The sequence below is a fragment of the Trachymyrmex septentrionalis genome, unplaced genomic scaffold, assembly GCF_001594115.1.
Source record: "Trachymyrmex septentrionalis isolate Tsep2-gDNA-1 unplaced genomic scaffold, Tsep1.0 scaffold11, whole genome shotgun sequence".
Taxonomy (NCBI): Eukaryota; Metazoa; Arthropoda; class Insecta; order Hymenoptera; family Formicidae; genus Trachymyrmex; species Trachymyrmex septentrionalis.
Genome location: NW_017304228.1, coordinates 5,055,985 through 5,069,208, shown reverse-complemented (window position 1 = coordinate 5,069,208; position 13,224 = coordinate 5,055,985). Strand labels below are relative to the sequence as shown.

Below are 13,224 nucleotides of genomic sequence, written 5' to 3'. Positions count from 1 at the left end.
ATATATATATATATATATATATATATATATGTATATATTGTATATATTTATTATATATATAAGCAGCTTTCACACATCTGTTAAATGCACTATTCAGTCCATTAGTGACAATTGACGTCGACAACAATAATAACACGTCTCTGTAGAAATTACGATACCGTGCGCTAACTTTCTCTTTTTTTGATACTTTTCGTTCTTAATACAGTGGCAGGTTCTTGATACATTTTTTAATAAGCGATAGTTTATAGATTCACAGTAGGATTCTATCACGGATCCACGAAAGAGATCATGATGTAACGTGTGCCCGCAGTCACTAGTAATCCCTCGTGATAGTGTGTCAGTCTTCCAGGGTGCATCAGCATCCAACCTGGCTTCGTGTCGGTAACCGAGCAATTGTATCGGATGAACTTGCATCCACCGCCCTCATAATCCACTCCCGCTTGATTCAGGGCGATGTTGATGGTGTAGGTCGAAGAATCATGATGCGGTCTCAAGGATGGTTGCTCGTCCGGGCGATATCTCACAACAAAATTCATGAGAGACCGTGGTGGCTATCGACATAAAATTAGTATAACATATGATTCCAAGTAAAATGATTTACAGCAACTTTGAATGATACATTTCCCAAGCATAGAACAAAAAGTTATCATGACTGTGTCAAAATGACTTCAAAATGATTATTAAAAATATATTTTTGATTATTTATTTTCATGATTTATTTTAACGTTTTGATGTTATCGTGACTTGTTCTATTTGGATTCTCAAATAACATGCACAGTTACGTAAAATCGACATAAAATTCAGTGAAACTTTCATCAAATCTCAGTTAAGATATCAATCGAGTGTTACTTGGGGGTCTTAAGTTATTAATTGTTCCTTAATTGAAAAATCTACATACATACAACACAGAGATCCCAATCACTTGCTACGAAGCGGTACAACCTAGCTAATTAAACCGTGTGCTTTTAGCGAGTGCATGTACCATTGTGAGATCTGTGCGAAATAAGATCCCTTCCATATACCCAAATTTCAAAATCTTACGTAGTCATCATATCCTGTAAAGACATGTTCTTGTAAGGGATTGACATAATCTTTTAGAAACTTTAACCAGGCGTCCTGGAGACCGACTTGATTCATGTGAATATCACGAGTTGGTACCGCTTCGTATCCGGATTCCAATCGAGAATCCTAAAAAGATCAGTGAACATAAATAAATCTTACATCGTGAAAGTAGCCGGTGAAGACGAGCTCCTGCAACGGCCTAACGTATTCTTTCAAGAAATATAACCATTGTTGATCGTACTGAATTTGGTTCATGTGAATATCGCGGGTTGGCACGTTTTCGTAGCCACCCGACAATCGTGGATCCTGCCAAGAAAGTAAATCGCACAGTACAAGAATTCTAATAATGTTACTAAGCTAATTGGCGATAAAAGACTCATAAGAAGTATTTCTCTCAACTTACGTGATTAGTTCCATCCGACCATTGTCCGAAAGTCTCAACAATTCCTACGAGCTCCTTGGTAAACCTGAGATTAACAATGGGAAACCAATAGACGTCCGGACATGGCTGCAAAAAATCAAGTTGAACAGGAACTAGGTAGTAGAGAAGTGATAATTAAGAGAACTTTTGTACTAATCATCTTTACCTGTATCGGCTTGTTGTTGGGATTGAAGTTCTCACTGTAATTCGGATGAATGTATCTTTTCTCCCAGTCTAATTTATTTTCTATGATCTGGTACATGTCCGGATAGATGAGTCGGATGTCGTAGGTATCAGGATCGACGAGATGGCCGAACTCCAGTCGATTATTGACGTACATAAACAGGCCCCGCTGTCGATTTCCATGGGCGAATGCCATCTCCGTGTCCAGGTCGCCAGTCTCGTAGGTTGGCCGGGTCGCCTTGTTTGCTATAATCGTTGCGTTGATCAAGTAGCAGTTACTGACGAACGGCACGTTCCACAGTCCCCTGAAACAGGCATCAACGTGATTCGGCGAATTGTATATCAGAGGAGCGCTTCGGAGAAGGCGTACAACGAGCGCAACTAGCAGAGAGCACTTGTTTGCCCCACGGCTGGGCACGATGGCATTTGTTTTCCGGAGGTCGTCGCTTAAGTGTTTTGTAAGGTGATCGCAGTGGTAGCCGCGATTGGCCGTTGAACATACTTGGCAATGAGTTATGCATAATTATCCAATTGAGATTCATAACTCAGTACATCAGCGTGTGACTGCGCGCGTCGCCTCGTGGTTTCATTCGTATTTTAGGTGGTAGGACCTAGCGGATCCGTAATACGCTCGTGCCAGAGATCAGCCAAGTCCTCCGTAAGAAAAATCTTCCTGGTAAGAATAGCGAAATGCTCTTTGTGCACGTTGATGAATTGCGTTGCGCTGCGATTACATTGTAAATTGGCACGTTATTGCCTGCCCGATTCATTGATCTCATCATCGAATTTCTCACGATCGCGAATCGATATAACACTATAATGTAATATATATGCATATAAAAAGAGTAGTGGATAATACTATATAATAGTGATAAATGAGTTCGCGATAAGGTATATAAAGTGATCGTGACAAGGCCCGCGTGCGTTGTTGGTTACTCTTCAGTCGTCCAAGTTTCTCTAGTTCACTCTGGTTATAGATCAAATGACGAGATGCTGGCTACTCTATTTGCTTCTATTAGCGGCCCTAATGATAAGCACAGAAGCGGCGAAGGGCGGCGGTGGTAGAGGGAGAGGCCGCGGTCGAGGAAGACTATTCGGCTCGCGAATGCACATCCTGATCCCCAATCGAAATCCTGCGAGTACGCACTATTACGAGAACAAGGATGTGAGTTGACGATGGATGTGTGTATCTTGTGTATCTGTGCCGCGATCTAGTGATACCATTTCTCGGGTCTTTCGTAGGGTGCCAAGATCGTGAAGGCATCCCACTTCGAGCTGGACTACATGCTGGGCAGAAAGATTACGTTCTTCTGTATGGCGATCGGTGTCCCAAGACCGGAGATCACCTGGCTGAAGGACGGGATCGAGCTGTATCATCACAAGTTCTTCCAGGTAAGCTAATCCACAATTAAGATCTGGAACTGGTCTTCCCTAAAAGAAGTCCACTGTTAAAGATGGAAAATTGATTTCTCGGATAATCGCGAGAATCTGGAGATCGTTTGAATTGTCAGGTGCACGAGTGGCCTGTTGGTAATGACACGATAAAGTCAAAAATGGAGATCGATCCTGCGACGCAGAAGGACGCCGGATATTACGAGTGCCAGGCGGACAATCAGTATGCCGTCGATCGCAGAGGCTTCAGAACGGATTACGTCATGATCTCGTATTGAACGTTTTTCCTGATGGATAGCTCCGCGATCGCCATAGTATTAGAACAACTAATATCCTGTGTGAAAATAGATATAGACAATTTGTTATTGATTTGTTACATGATAGATTTTTATTTGATAAGTAGTTAGTTTGTGTACTTGATAAAGCTCAAATCCAAATTAATAAGGGAGATAACCCATTAAAACTAGTAACAACATCAATTACAATTTTACACTCAATAATATAAATATTACGTATTTGTTACATAACAGTTACATTGTTGAGTACAAAATTTTAACACTGATGTTATGTTATTGTTAATTGCTTTTCTACCCTCCTCAGAAGGCGGTCGTGATATTTAAGAAATTAGTCCAACTTTCTACGTGGCGTCAGCGACGTAAAAATTAAGGTCATAACAATTTATCTTTTTCCTTCTGACATGAACAAAACAGACCTCTTTTGGATCATCAACGGACGTGCGAAGATACGAAAACAAATCCGATGGTTCCCCCCAATTCGTTAAAGCATGATTGACTGTTATAAGGGGATATGTGACGCGAGGAATATATCGAAAATGGTCCATCACTGCAAATTTAACAAGGCAATTGCAATGCGCGACAGTGGCATGGAAGGGCGTACTTCTCTCGCTGCGTCACCAATGACTGCGACAATTTATAGCACAGTGTGAAATAAACAATCTGCATGAATATTATACTAATACTATATATAATAATTACAGTTATTTCTCCTCTATACAGCTTTTGTTTTCCGGTTTTAATTCTTGAATTTGAATACGTGTGACATATTGTTGCAAATTTTAATTAAGACGCGTCGCAGATAACTAATTTAAAAGTCACTTGCAATTGTACCGGAAATCTGAGTCATCCGGAAAGAATGGACAAATGGTTAAATTAATGGATAAGCGCTCTGCATATTTGATAGGAATTGGTGGCGATCATGTAGTGCAAAGGAATAACCGCTGTGCATATAGCCCGACATACATTATCTGCATATAAGTCTGTAATAGATGCGAGAGGACACTAGGGGAGTAATGAGTAGGTGACTGTCAGTTACATCGGAGTTCCGTGTGATCTACGAACGCTACAACGTACAGTGAGTATCCTCAGTCTATCTCCGTTGCAATAAATAATAACATCAGGCGACATTTTAGCATTTTCCGCACCTTTCTACAATCTCATAATAATAAGACTTTAATCTCGATTCGTGTTAATTGTGGATCATTTCAATCCAAAATCAAGTGGCACGAGCGATATACGAATCTACAAATTTGAAAAATCGCATAAGATATTATGTGTAATGTTTCATTCTATTCCACTCTTATTAGATTATCATGTCACGCTCCATGCTGTTGCTAATCCTGTTGGGTATATTATTGCTCAATTGTCAAGAGACACTTGGTAGAAGAGGACGAGGAAGGAGCAGGAGCAAGTCCCGTGTGCAAATTGGATTGCCCATTACCGGAAAGTATCGCGATCCGGAAAGCGATCAGTATTACAACAATAATAACGTACGTAGAAAAAGAGATTGCTCGAGAGGAACGTTTCTGTTCTTGCACTCTAGGATCTAATTCAGAGAAAAACATAATGACAATGACGACAACTATATAAATGACAATTATATAAGTTTTATATTGTGTAAAATTAATATACATAATGTAATTAAATAAATTATTTTATAGTAGAATAATTACAAGATAATTTATTCAACTATGCATATTAATTCTCATATAAAACTTAAATACATTATCATTGATATGATTACTATCATTGTTTTTTTTTCTAAGTGCAATACAATAAGAAAGAGATTACTGTCTCAATTTAATCTAAAGTCTCAATGTAACTTTCTCTTATTATCACCGGTGTATATTAATTTTGTTTAGGGAGCCAAGATACTTCTGGCGTCGCATTTCGATCTAGAGTACGTCTTGGGACACAAAATAGCTTTCCTCTGCGTTGCTCGTGGCAATCCACGTCCGCATGTTACGTGGTTCAAGGATGGCGCCGAGATTTACACGCATCACTATCTACATGTCAGTGAATATATGCATCTTCAATATAAAAAGCAACAATGTAAAATTATTAACTGCGGAACTGCAAAGAGCAGTCAATTGAGTTGCATCTACAATCAATAATGGCTTGATATTTTATCATTACTAATGGCATTTCATATTCTGCAGATACACGAGTGGCAAGTCGGTCCTGATAAAGTGAAATCGAAACTCGAAATCGATCCCGCTACTCAAATGGATGCGGGGGTCTATGAGTGCACGGCGGATAATATGTACAGCATCGATCGAAGGTCTTTCAAGACTGACTTCTCCATCGCTTTCGATTAGTGCGAATGTATGGGAAATCGCAACAAACACGTACAATTAGATAAGAAAACATATAAAGGTCAGGTAACACGTGAACTTTTTACGATAGATCCTAAAAAAAAAAAAACGATTTAGAGCGACATTGTATGACTTGCAGAAGGAGATTAAAACCTTGTCCTAATCCGGAATGCGAGAAATTGTTCTCGATCTTATCGAAGCGCAGCGTTGAAATTGGCGTCTATCTAGAATAATAATCGACGCTTCCTTTTCTTCATGCGTACATATTGTAGTTCAAGCGAAAAATATAGAGGATTGATATTTGTATGTTTCGCTTTACCTGCGTTCATTTTTTATTATTTCCATGTAATCGAAACTCCGCGCATAAAATCCGTCATCCGTTATGGCGCCCCAGAAATTGCTCCACGCTTTAAATGGTCGTATGAGCAAGGGCGCGACGATCCCTCTCTGCTGTTCCACCAGTAACTTCAACGTGTGCTCATTGTTCAGATGCGCGACTGCGTCGATCGACAGATATCCGGAACACTCCTTCAACAAGCAATGCTCCCTGTGAAACAGACCGCTTTTTAGCATTCCTGTAAATGTCACGCGTCCCTTCACTCGCTCTAACGTTAAATAGTGTACGCCTCGAATCTTTAAATCACAGACTTTTATGTATTATGGATCATTTACACCGATCTTTATAATAAACTCATATCGTTATATTTAGTGTTAGATAAAAATCAAATTTTATTATCACATATGCAACATGTTATAGCCATTTTTCAATATTTTTGTTTAAAATTATAAATATTATCTTTTATTTATTTAGATTAAATCACATATTCTTACTGCATACTGCATATTATCCCTCAGTAAATATAGCTATCAACTTCATATTTTACCGCGAATTTACTAGATGTTAGCGGTATAAAAGTCTGTGCTTTAAATTATAGCAAAGTTACGACCTCTGCTTACATTGCCAACTTCCTCGCGTCAACCTCGCTGACATCGTCGCTCGGCAATATTCGCTTCGCGCTCAGATATTCCTGGCCAATTTTCTCAAAAAAATCATCCACCACGTCTTCGTGATAGGGAACGTTGTTGTGAACAAACAGATGTAACTTTGACTTTGGATAGTATTGATGATAAATAGCTCGGAAGAATTCTTCCAGAAACGGCGTAGGACGCTCGATAAAAATGGCTATTAGAATAACCGGATATGTTTTCGGTTTGATCTTGTCGAGTTCAATGGTTTGGTCCCAGCACGCCAAACACCCCTCATCCGGCGTCCAAGCGCGGGCCAGATAATTGCCCAAGGAATTTAAGACCAGCTTGCTGGGTCCGTTGCCATGAAGCACGAGGGGTACTGTGTTGTAAACAATGTTTTGAAGATAAGCCTCTTCTCCCTTGAACCTCAGCTCCACATCGGCTGTAAAAGACAATAATAATGATAATTATCCAGTCAACAAAATGTTAGCAATTATTTACAAATTGCTGACAAAATCAATCAAAAAAATTAACAAATTGGCGTTAACTTGGTGTTTGCAAGCTTGTTTTGCTGACATAATGTGAGGGGAAATTGTCGACAAACCTAAAGATCTCCAAGACAGTTTCTACATAAACCAAGCAAAACTTTGGCCAGTTTTAGTTTTGAGTTTTTGTAATCAATTTGCGGCAAGTTGTCAGCTGTCAACAAGCTTGCAAAGTTTTTGCTAGCAATTTATTCTCATATTACGTGAGTAGATTTTATTTCATATCTGTCACTAATGCTAACATCGAATAATATAACAGAATGTGTATCAAATTTGATCGACAAAATTTGTAGCAAACATCTGACAAAATTTATTTTTGACATACTTGGTTGAATAAAATACAATTACTGTATACGCTCTTTGTTGCGGATTTCGCTTGCTCTTACCTACCGCACCGTAGAGATTTTGAAATATCTCAGATTTGTGATCTAGCTTGATCTTGTACCGTAACCTGAGCTCATCTTGCAGATATACGATCGTGTAGAATAACTGATCGTCATCTTCGTCCTTGATAACAGCGGTCTCTAAGATCTTATACACATCGGATGCATAACCGATGAAACCACCGGAATTCAAGTATCGTTTGCCCCTTGATACGGGCGGATACTGAGTCGCCAGGGATTTATCCGGCCAACAATACGCCTCCGCGGAAAATAAGACTCGAGCGTCGGTATCCAGGAAACGCTCGACGATGGTGGATAGATCGCCAAGAAATATAACGTCATAGCTAAAAGCAGGAAATATACATATTATAAAATATCTTCTCTGCGGTAACAGAATAGTTTATATGACCCAGGACACTCCAGCAATAATGCAATAACATTGCAACTCTTACAATATTACTAGAATGTTTCAATATTGCTGCAATATTGTTGTTGAGATATTCCATATTATCAGGGATGTACCCACCTATCAGTGAACAAAATAATCTTCTTTTCATCATTCTGATAATCCTCCAAGGCTTTCCTGAGGAGATTAATTTTGTATCCACCACCGGCATATCGCACAACGTTACCGCCTTTCCAAGGCTCGCCTAGACCAAGGATGTTCAATTTATCATGAAATCCATGAATCTCGGCCGATCTCAGGTACCTTCTGAAGCCATCTGTTTCGTTGGAAGCAACGGTAAATACCAGGACATCTAAAAAATATATATTATAATTAACTGTGAGATGAAGAATTAGAACATGATAATCGAAACACACTTTTTAACAAAAAAAGTTACGCATAGGTCTAAACATTGAGATCGTTTTCTCAATGATAGGCATGTTTTCAACACATAACATTTTTATCACAGGTCTCGTCGAAGAAAATTAAAAGAATCCTGTGATGTTTTGCTGTATCTGTCAACGTTTCTGAAATAATGGCTTTTTATTTAAATCTGTGTGTAACTTCTTTTGTCAAAGAGTATACAACATACAGAAATTACTTTCAATCATATCTTTACAAAAATTTTTTCTTTGTCTTGTTAAAGAGTTTAAATTGTCAAACTCATATAGGAAAGAAGATTAAGCGGATTGAAAAAGAATTGTTGCGAGCGATATTCGAGGATGAACCGTGCTTGTGCATCGGGACTACGATGTATCGATTCCTTCATTGTTCACCCAGCCGGTGAACTCGTTTACATTACGCCAAACTCGTGATGTCATGCCGAGAAGTAGCGCCCACAACAGCCGCAGCACATACGCTGGCTGTATTGAGAGAGAACACGCGTCTCCAGCGCTTGTATTACTAAGCTGTCGATATATACTTACGCAAGCAACACAAGATATTCTTAGAACGCAGAACCCATGGAAATTGGAGGAAACGCGCTTTCAGAGCATTTCGTTTCGAAGGCGATTAAAGGAAAAAGAAAATTGTTAAAATAACAGCCTCCTAGGAATGATTTACAAGAAAATTGTAAAATTAAAAATGCGTACAATGTGTTAATAACTGTGTTCAGCAGCTTTGCAATTATCGTATTTTTTTTAAATATGATTAGTATATATTATATTTAGATTCAGTGAAGAATTATATAAGAGCAAAAATAATCATATTAAAAAAATCTTACAACAGTTACAAAGTTTATTTAAGTTATTACTTATTCTGCTGAATGCTGTCAATGATAAAATGAAATGATCTAGTAGTTATATCAGTTGAAATAAACGATCAGTGTTAATTTAACGAATTATAAAACGTCGCTGAATAAAAAAATTTATAATAATAATTAGAGTATCTCTCGAGTCTCGCGCATCTGCTTGCGCGATGAGCAACGCCGGAAATGTAATGATAAGAACCGGTCCGGTTGCATGCCAAAAGAACGGAGTCGAATTAATTAAATTAGTTCACGTTCCATAAACGAAACGATCACGTCATGTGTTCATTATATCATTCAATCCTCGTTGAGAGACTTGAATGATAAATTATATTTCTCTATGCATGAATCATATAGAAGCCGCAGTTTGTTTTAATATAACAGACATTATTGTGTTCATACTATTATGATAAAACTAAAGAGCAGCGTTTATAATCATTCAAGCAGCGATTAAAAGGCGATTACGCAATGAGATATATTCGACTTGAGATCATGTATTCCATAGATAGCCTTTGTGACCCCTTTCTTGACTGTTCTTCGACTCAACATTAATTTGGAAATTGTTTCAATTCAATTAATCAAACATACGACCGTCATAAAATTAAATATAATTATACATTTAAAACTTTTGTTCCATAGCAAATAGAAACAGTGCGTAAAATTTTCCAAGATTATTATATAGTTGTTAGCATTTTGTTTAAGCTGATGTTAGTGAAGGTAACGAGCTATGTAAAGTGTGTCTTGCGGATAAAGTATTATTTCAGGCACGCGTCGCCTGGAGGAGTTAAAAAGAGCCGAACTCGTCGCCAATCGAACTGCGGTCTACGTTGATCATTTCTCCACTTTCCCTTCCAAATGATAAATAAATACGTATTATTCAAGTCATTTTCGGTCGTAAATAAGCTTGCGACTGCTTTCTTAAGAAAATCGAAGAGATGCGATCGTGATTAAGGTAGGATTCTCCAAAAGAATTTCCATCTGAACTGACGCGTGGGTGTTCGGAACACCGGTTTTAAAAGAATAAAAAAAAATAATAAAAGAAGAAGAGAGCTGTAGAAGAATCCGTCAAAGACTCCTTTGATATTGAAACTTCAATTCTCTTTTCACTATTGTTGTAAACGATTCTGATAATATATTTTTTATAGAAAACTTCATAACTATATATATATTCTTTTTTCATTAATAATATATTAATGAAAAATATATTTGATGTATTAATAATATATTAAAGAGAGCTGTGAAATAATAATTTTGCATCCATGTTGTGCACAATTGCAAGTAATAGATCTGGCTTTCTCAACTGTATTTGTATTTTTTTCTTTTTTCATTTGCCTAAAAATATAATCACATTTCGAAGAAAATATAATGTAAGCGCGACAGAGATTTAATAGATCACAAATAATCATCTGAAGTTTAGACTTAATTAAAATTAAAGCTCTTTTTCATTAATGTTTCATTAATATAGACACTATTAAAAAACTGTGAAATATAAAGCCTTCATCCATGTTATGCATAATTGCAATAGACCTAATTTTTTAAATTGCAATTTTACTTTTCCTTCTTTAATAGACTTTTTCTTTTTTAATAGACTGTTACATTTCAAGTGCAGAAAATATAATATGGACGACTAAGGATAGTTTGATAATTCATATACAATCGTCCAAAAATTACATTTAGTCCAAATAAGAGCATTGAAAGAAGTTTTCTTATTAATTTTTCATTAATAATTCAGTATACATTCTATTAAAGAGTTATGAAATAACTCATTTCTGTTATGCATAATTGTATGCAATAGATCTGGTTTTCTCAATTGCGTCTCATCTTTCCTTTTCTTCTATTTATCTTCAAATAATTGAAGATACACTATTGCATTTCAAGTGAAGAAAATACATCAGTGACTCAGGAACTTAATTACTCACATGCAACCATCTGAATTTTATACTCAGTCCAAATAAGTACATCGGAATCTGTATCTACCTCTAGCTATTTCCTAACTGTCAACTTTTTAAACTTTTGTTATTTTTTGACAGATTCAGCTTGCCGTGGACCGTCTCCCTGTCTTTCCTTCTCCTTCTCTCCCTCTGTATCGATCTCTCTCATGATACGCATGGAGTGCATGGATTCATCCATTCTGGTCTGAAAGGGCGATCGCGTCATACCATTAACATTGGCTGGTGCCTCGCTGACCACGTGGTACGTCAGGAAGATGTAGCACCACACGAGCCAGCATCCGATCGTCGTTCCCTTGCTGCCGAACATCTCACTGTCTCTCTTTCTCTCTCACGAGTGCACTGGCTGACAGAATCCCCGGGGTGATCTGCACCGCTCGTCGGTGACACACATCCACGTCCGTCGCTTGGCGTCGCTTGACGCCGACTGCGCACCAATACGGCAACACCAAGAGCATGGAGACTGACGGAAACCGTCCGTCGTGCAGCTGCAGAGCCGTAATCAGGAATTGCAGCGCCCGCGGCATATTTTCAACATGATGGACACGCGAGGATCGTGCAGTGGTTCTCTACGTCGAATCTTGGAGAAGTTTAAAAGTTCGGAGTACGTCGAGTATCTACAGGCTTGTCATTCTCAAGGACAGAAGACCATGAGATCATGAGATTATGAGAGCATGATGAGGAAACTATATATAAGGAGAATTTTGAAAATCGCTCGTGAAAAATTCTGTTAGAATCTCTAATTTTCTTATAGTTTTCTTATGATTTATAATGTTTTATCATAAATCATAAGAAAATTATAAGAAAACTAGAGACTGTAACAGAGTCTGGCTACGAGTTTTTAAAAACTTACGAGAGAGAAAGATATATATATAATTTCTCCATATATATATACATATATACTATCTCACTTTAATTTATATTATCTCATTTTATAATTTTATATTTTAAATTCAGTTTCACCAAATGTAAGATTAACTTTAATCTCGGTTCAATTTATTCCTTATCTTTTTAAAATTAAAAGAAATAAATAGTAAGTTAAACTAAGATTAAGTTAATCTCACATTGGTGGAACCGCGCGCGAGCCTTGATTAAAATTTTAGAATGAAACAGTATTTAAGTTAAAGTAAGATAATATATATGCAGGGAAGAAGTATATACCTCTCTCTTCTGTTTTAGGATTTTAATCAAATCGTTTGTTAAAAGACACAATACAAAGATGTATAGGGCACATAAGAGTTAACATAATTAAATATAAATGTAAAAACTATAATATGATAAATTAAATGTATACAACAATTCTATACATAAAATTATTTGTTGTCAGACTGTTATAAACAGTCTGTAAAAAAAAAATATAAGAACTATGAAGAAACCATAAGGACATGAAACATTTTCCTGAACGGTTGGCACATGATAAACACGATTTACCGGCTTTTTCGATCAATAAAATAAAAAAAAGATTTTTTGCTGATATTTTTTTATTAATGTTATGAAAAAAATCGAGCTTCGTATTTTCTCACGTTTTTAGATCAAAATAAGTATTAATATTACTCCTCGAGATTTCGTGGCGATTGCGAAAAGGATCGCACTTCAATATATCTATCAAAATCAATGAAGCATCCGCACATCCCTGGTGAAAAAAATCCTCAAATCTATTTTTAAGAATTTGTCGTATTTTAAATTTGTAAAGATTTCCAAAAAAAAAAGATTAAAAAATGAATGTTTCCGGGTTTTATCAATTTTCTTCAGAAATTATTAGAATATTTTAGAATCCACATATACGAGGGTAGTTCGAAAAGTTCTCGGCCTGACAAGGAAAACATATGATTTTTGGAAAAATTTTTTTTATTTTTCGATAGTCCCCTTGTAAGTCAATACACTTAGACCAACGATATTTCAACTTCTTTAGACCTTCAGTAATACAATTTTTCTAACTCTTCAAAATAAACATTTGTCTCAGTGATGACCTCCGTATTTGAAGTGTATCTTTTTCCAGCCATTTCTTCAGATTCAGA

At 36.9% G+C, this 13,224-nt stretch overlaps 3 protein-coding genes across 8 annotated transcripts in view; 2 read left to right on the top strand and 1 right to left on the bottom strand.

Annotated features, from left to right (window-relative positions):
* Positions 1-43: 43 nt before the first annotated feature.
* LOC108749807 (procollagen-lysine,2-oxoglutarate 5-dioxygenase 3) overlaps positions 44-13,224 on the bottom strand; it is a 17,090-nt gene continuing 3,909 nt past the window's right edge. For 3 of the 4 annotated variants that reach the window (XM_018488791.1, XM_018488786.1, XM_018488796.1), the window contains exons 4-11: positions 8,093-8,324; positions 7,570-7,910; positions 6,627-7,080; positions 5,989-6,216; positions 1,650-1,971; positions 1,466-1,570; positions 1,222-1,368; positions 44-551 (exon numbers count right to left, since the gene is read on the bottom strand). In XM_018488791.1, the coding sequence (XP_018344293.1) occupies positions 267-551; positions 1,222-1,368; positions 1,466-1,570; positions 1,650-1,971; positions 5,989-6,216; positions 6,627-7,080; positions 7,570-7,910; positions 8,093-8,324 (2,114 nt within the window). In that variant the 3' untranslated portion in view covers positions 44-266. Of the gene's footprint in view, positions 552-1,221; positions 1,369-1,465; positions 1,571-1,649; positions 1,972-5,988; positions 6,217-6,626; positions 7,081-7,569; positions 7,911-8,092; positions 8,325-11,416; positions 11,841-13,224 lie in introns of those variants that run through there. The other variant, XM_018488803.1, reaches the window with a different exon arrangement.
* On the top strand, positions 2,084-3,541 carry LOC108749847 (immunoglobulin domain-containing protein oig-4-like). 2 transcript variants are annotated; one of them, XM_018488831.1, is made up of 4 exons: positions 2,084-2,342; positions 2,644-2,831; positions 2,909-3,058; positions 3,178-3,540. In XM_018488831.1, the coding sequence occupies exons 2-4, from the start codon at positions 2,649-2,651 to the stop codon at positions 3,334-3,336; spliced, it is 492 nt and encodes a 163-aa protein (XP_018344333.1). In that variant the 5' UTR covers positions 2,084-2,342; positions 2,644-2,648; the 3' UTR covers positions 3,337-3,540. The 2 variants fall into 2 exon arrangements, with proteins under 2 accessions (XP_018344333.1, XP_018344343.1); XM_018488841.1 differs by lacking the exon at positions 2,084-2,342 and having other exon boundaries at positions 2,566-2,831; positions 3,178-3,541.
* On the top strand, positions 4,080-5,976 carry LOC108749859 (immunoglobulin domain-containing protein oig-4-like). Of its 2 annotated transcripts, XR_001939396.1 has the most exons (5): positions 4,080-4,429; positions 4,662-4,844; positions 5,217-5,366; positions 5,514-5,730; positions 5,809-5,976. XR_001939396.1 is itself a non-coding variant. In XM_018488853.1 (4 exons), exons 2-4 carry the CDS (start codon positions 4,668-4,670, stop codon positions 5,670-5,672), a joined length of 486 nt encoding a protein of 161 aa, XP_018344355.1. In that variant the 5' UTR covers positions 4,081-4,429; positions 4,662-4,667; the 3' UTR covers positions 5,673-5,976. The 2 variants fall into 2 exon arrangements, 1 of the variants encoding a protein (XP_018344355.1); XM_018488853.1 differs by having other exon boundaries at positions 4,081-4,429; positions 5,514-5,976.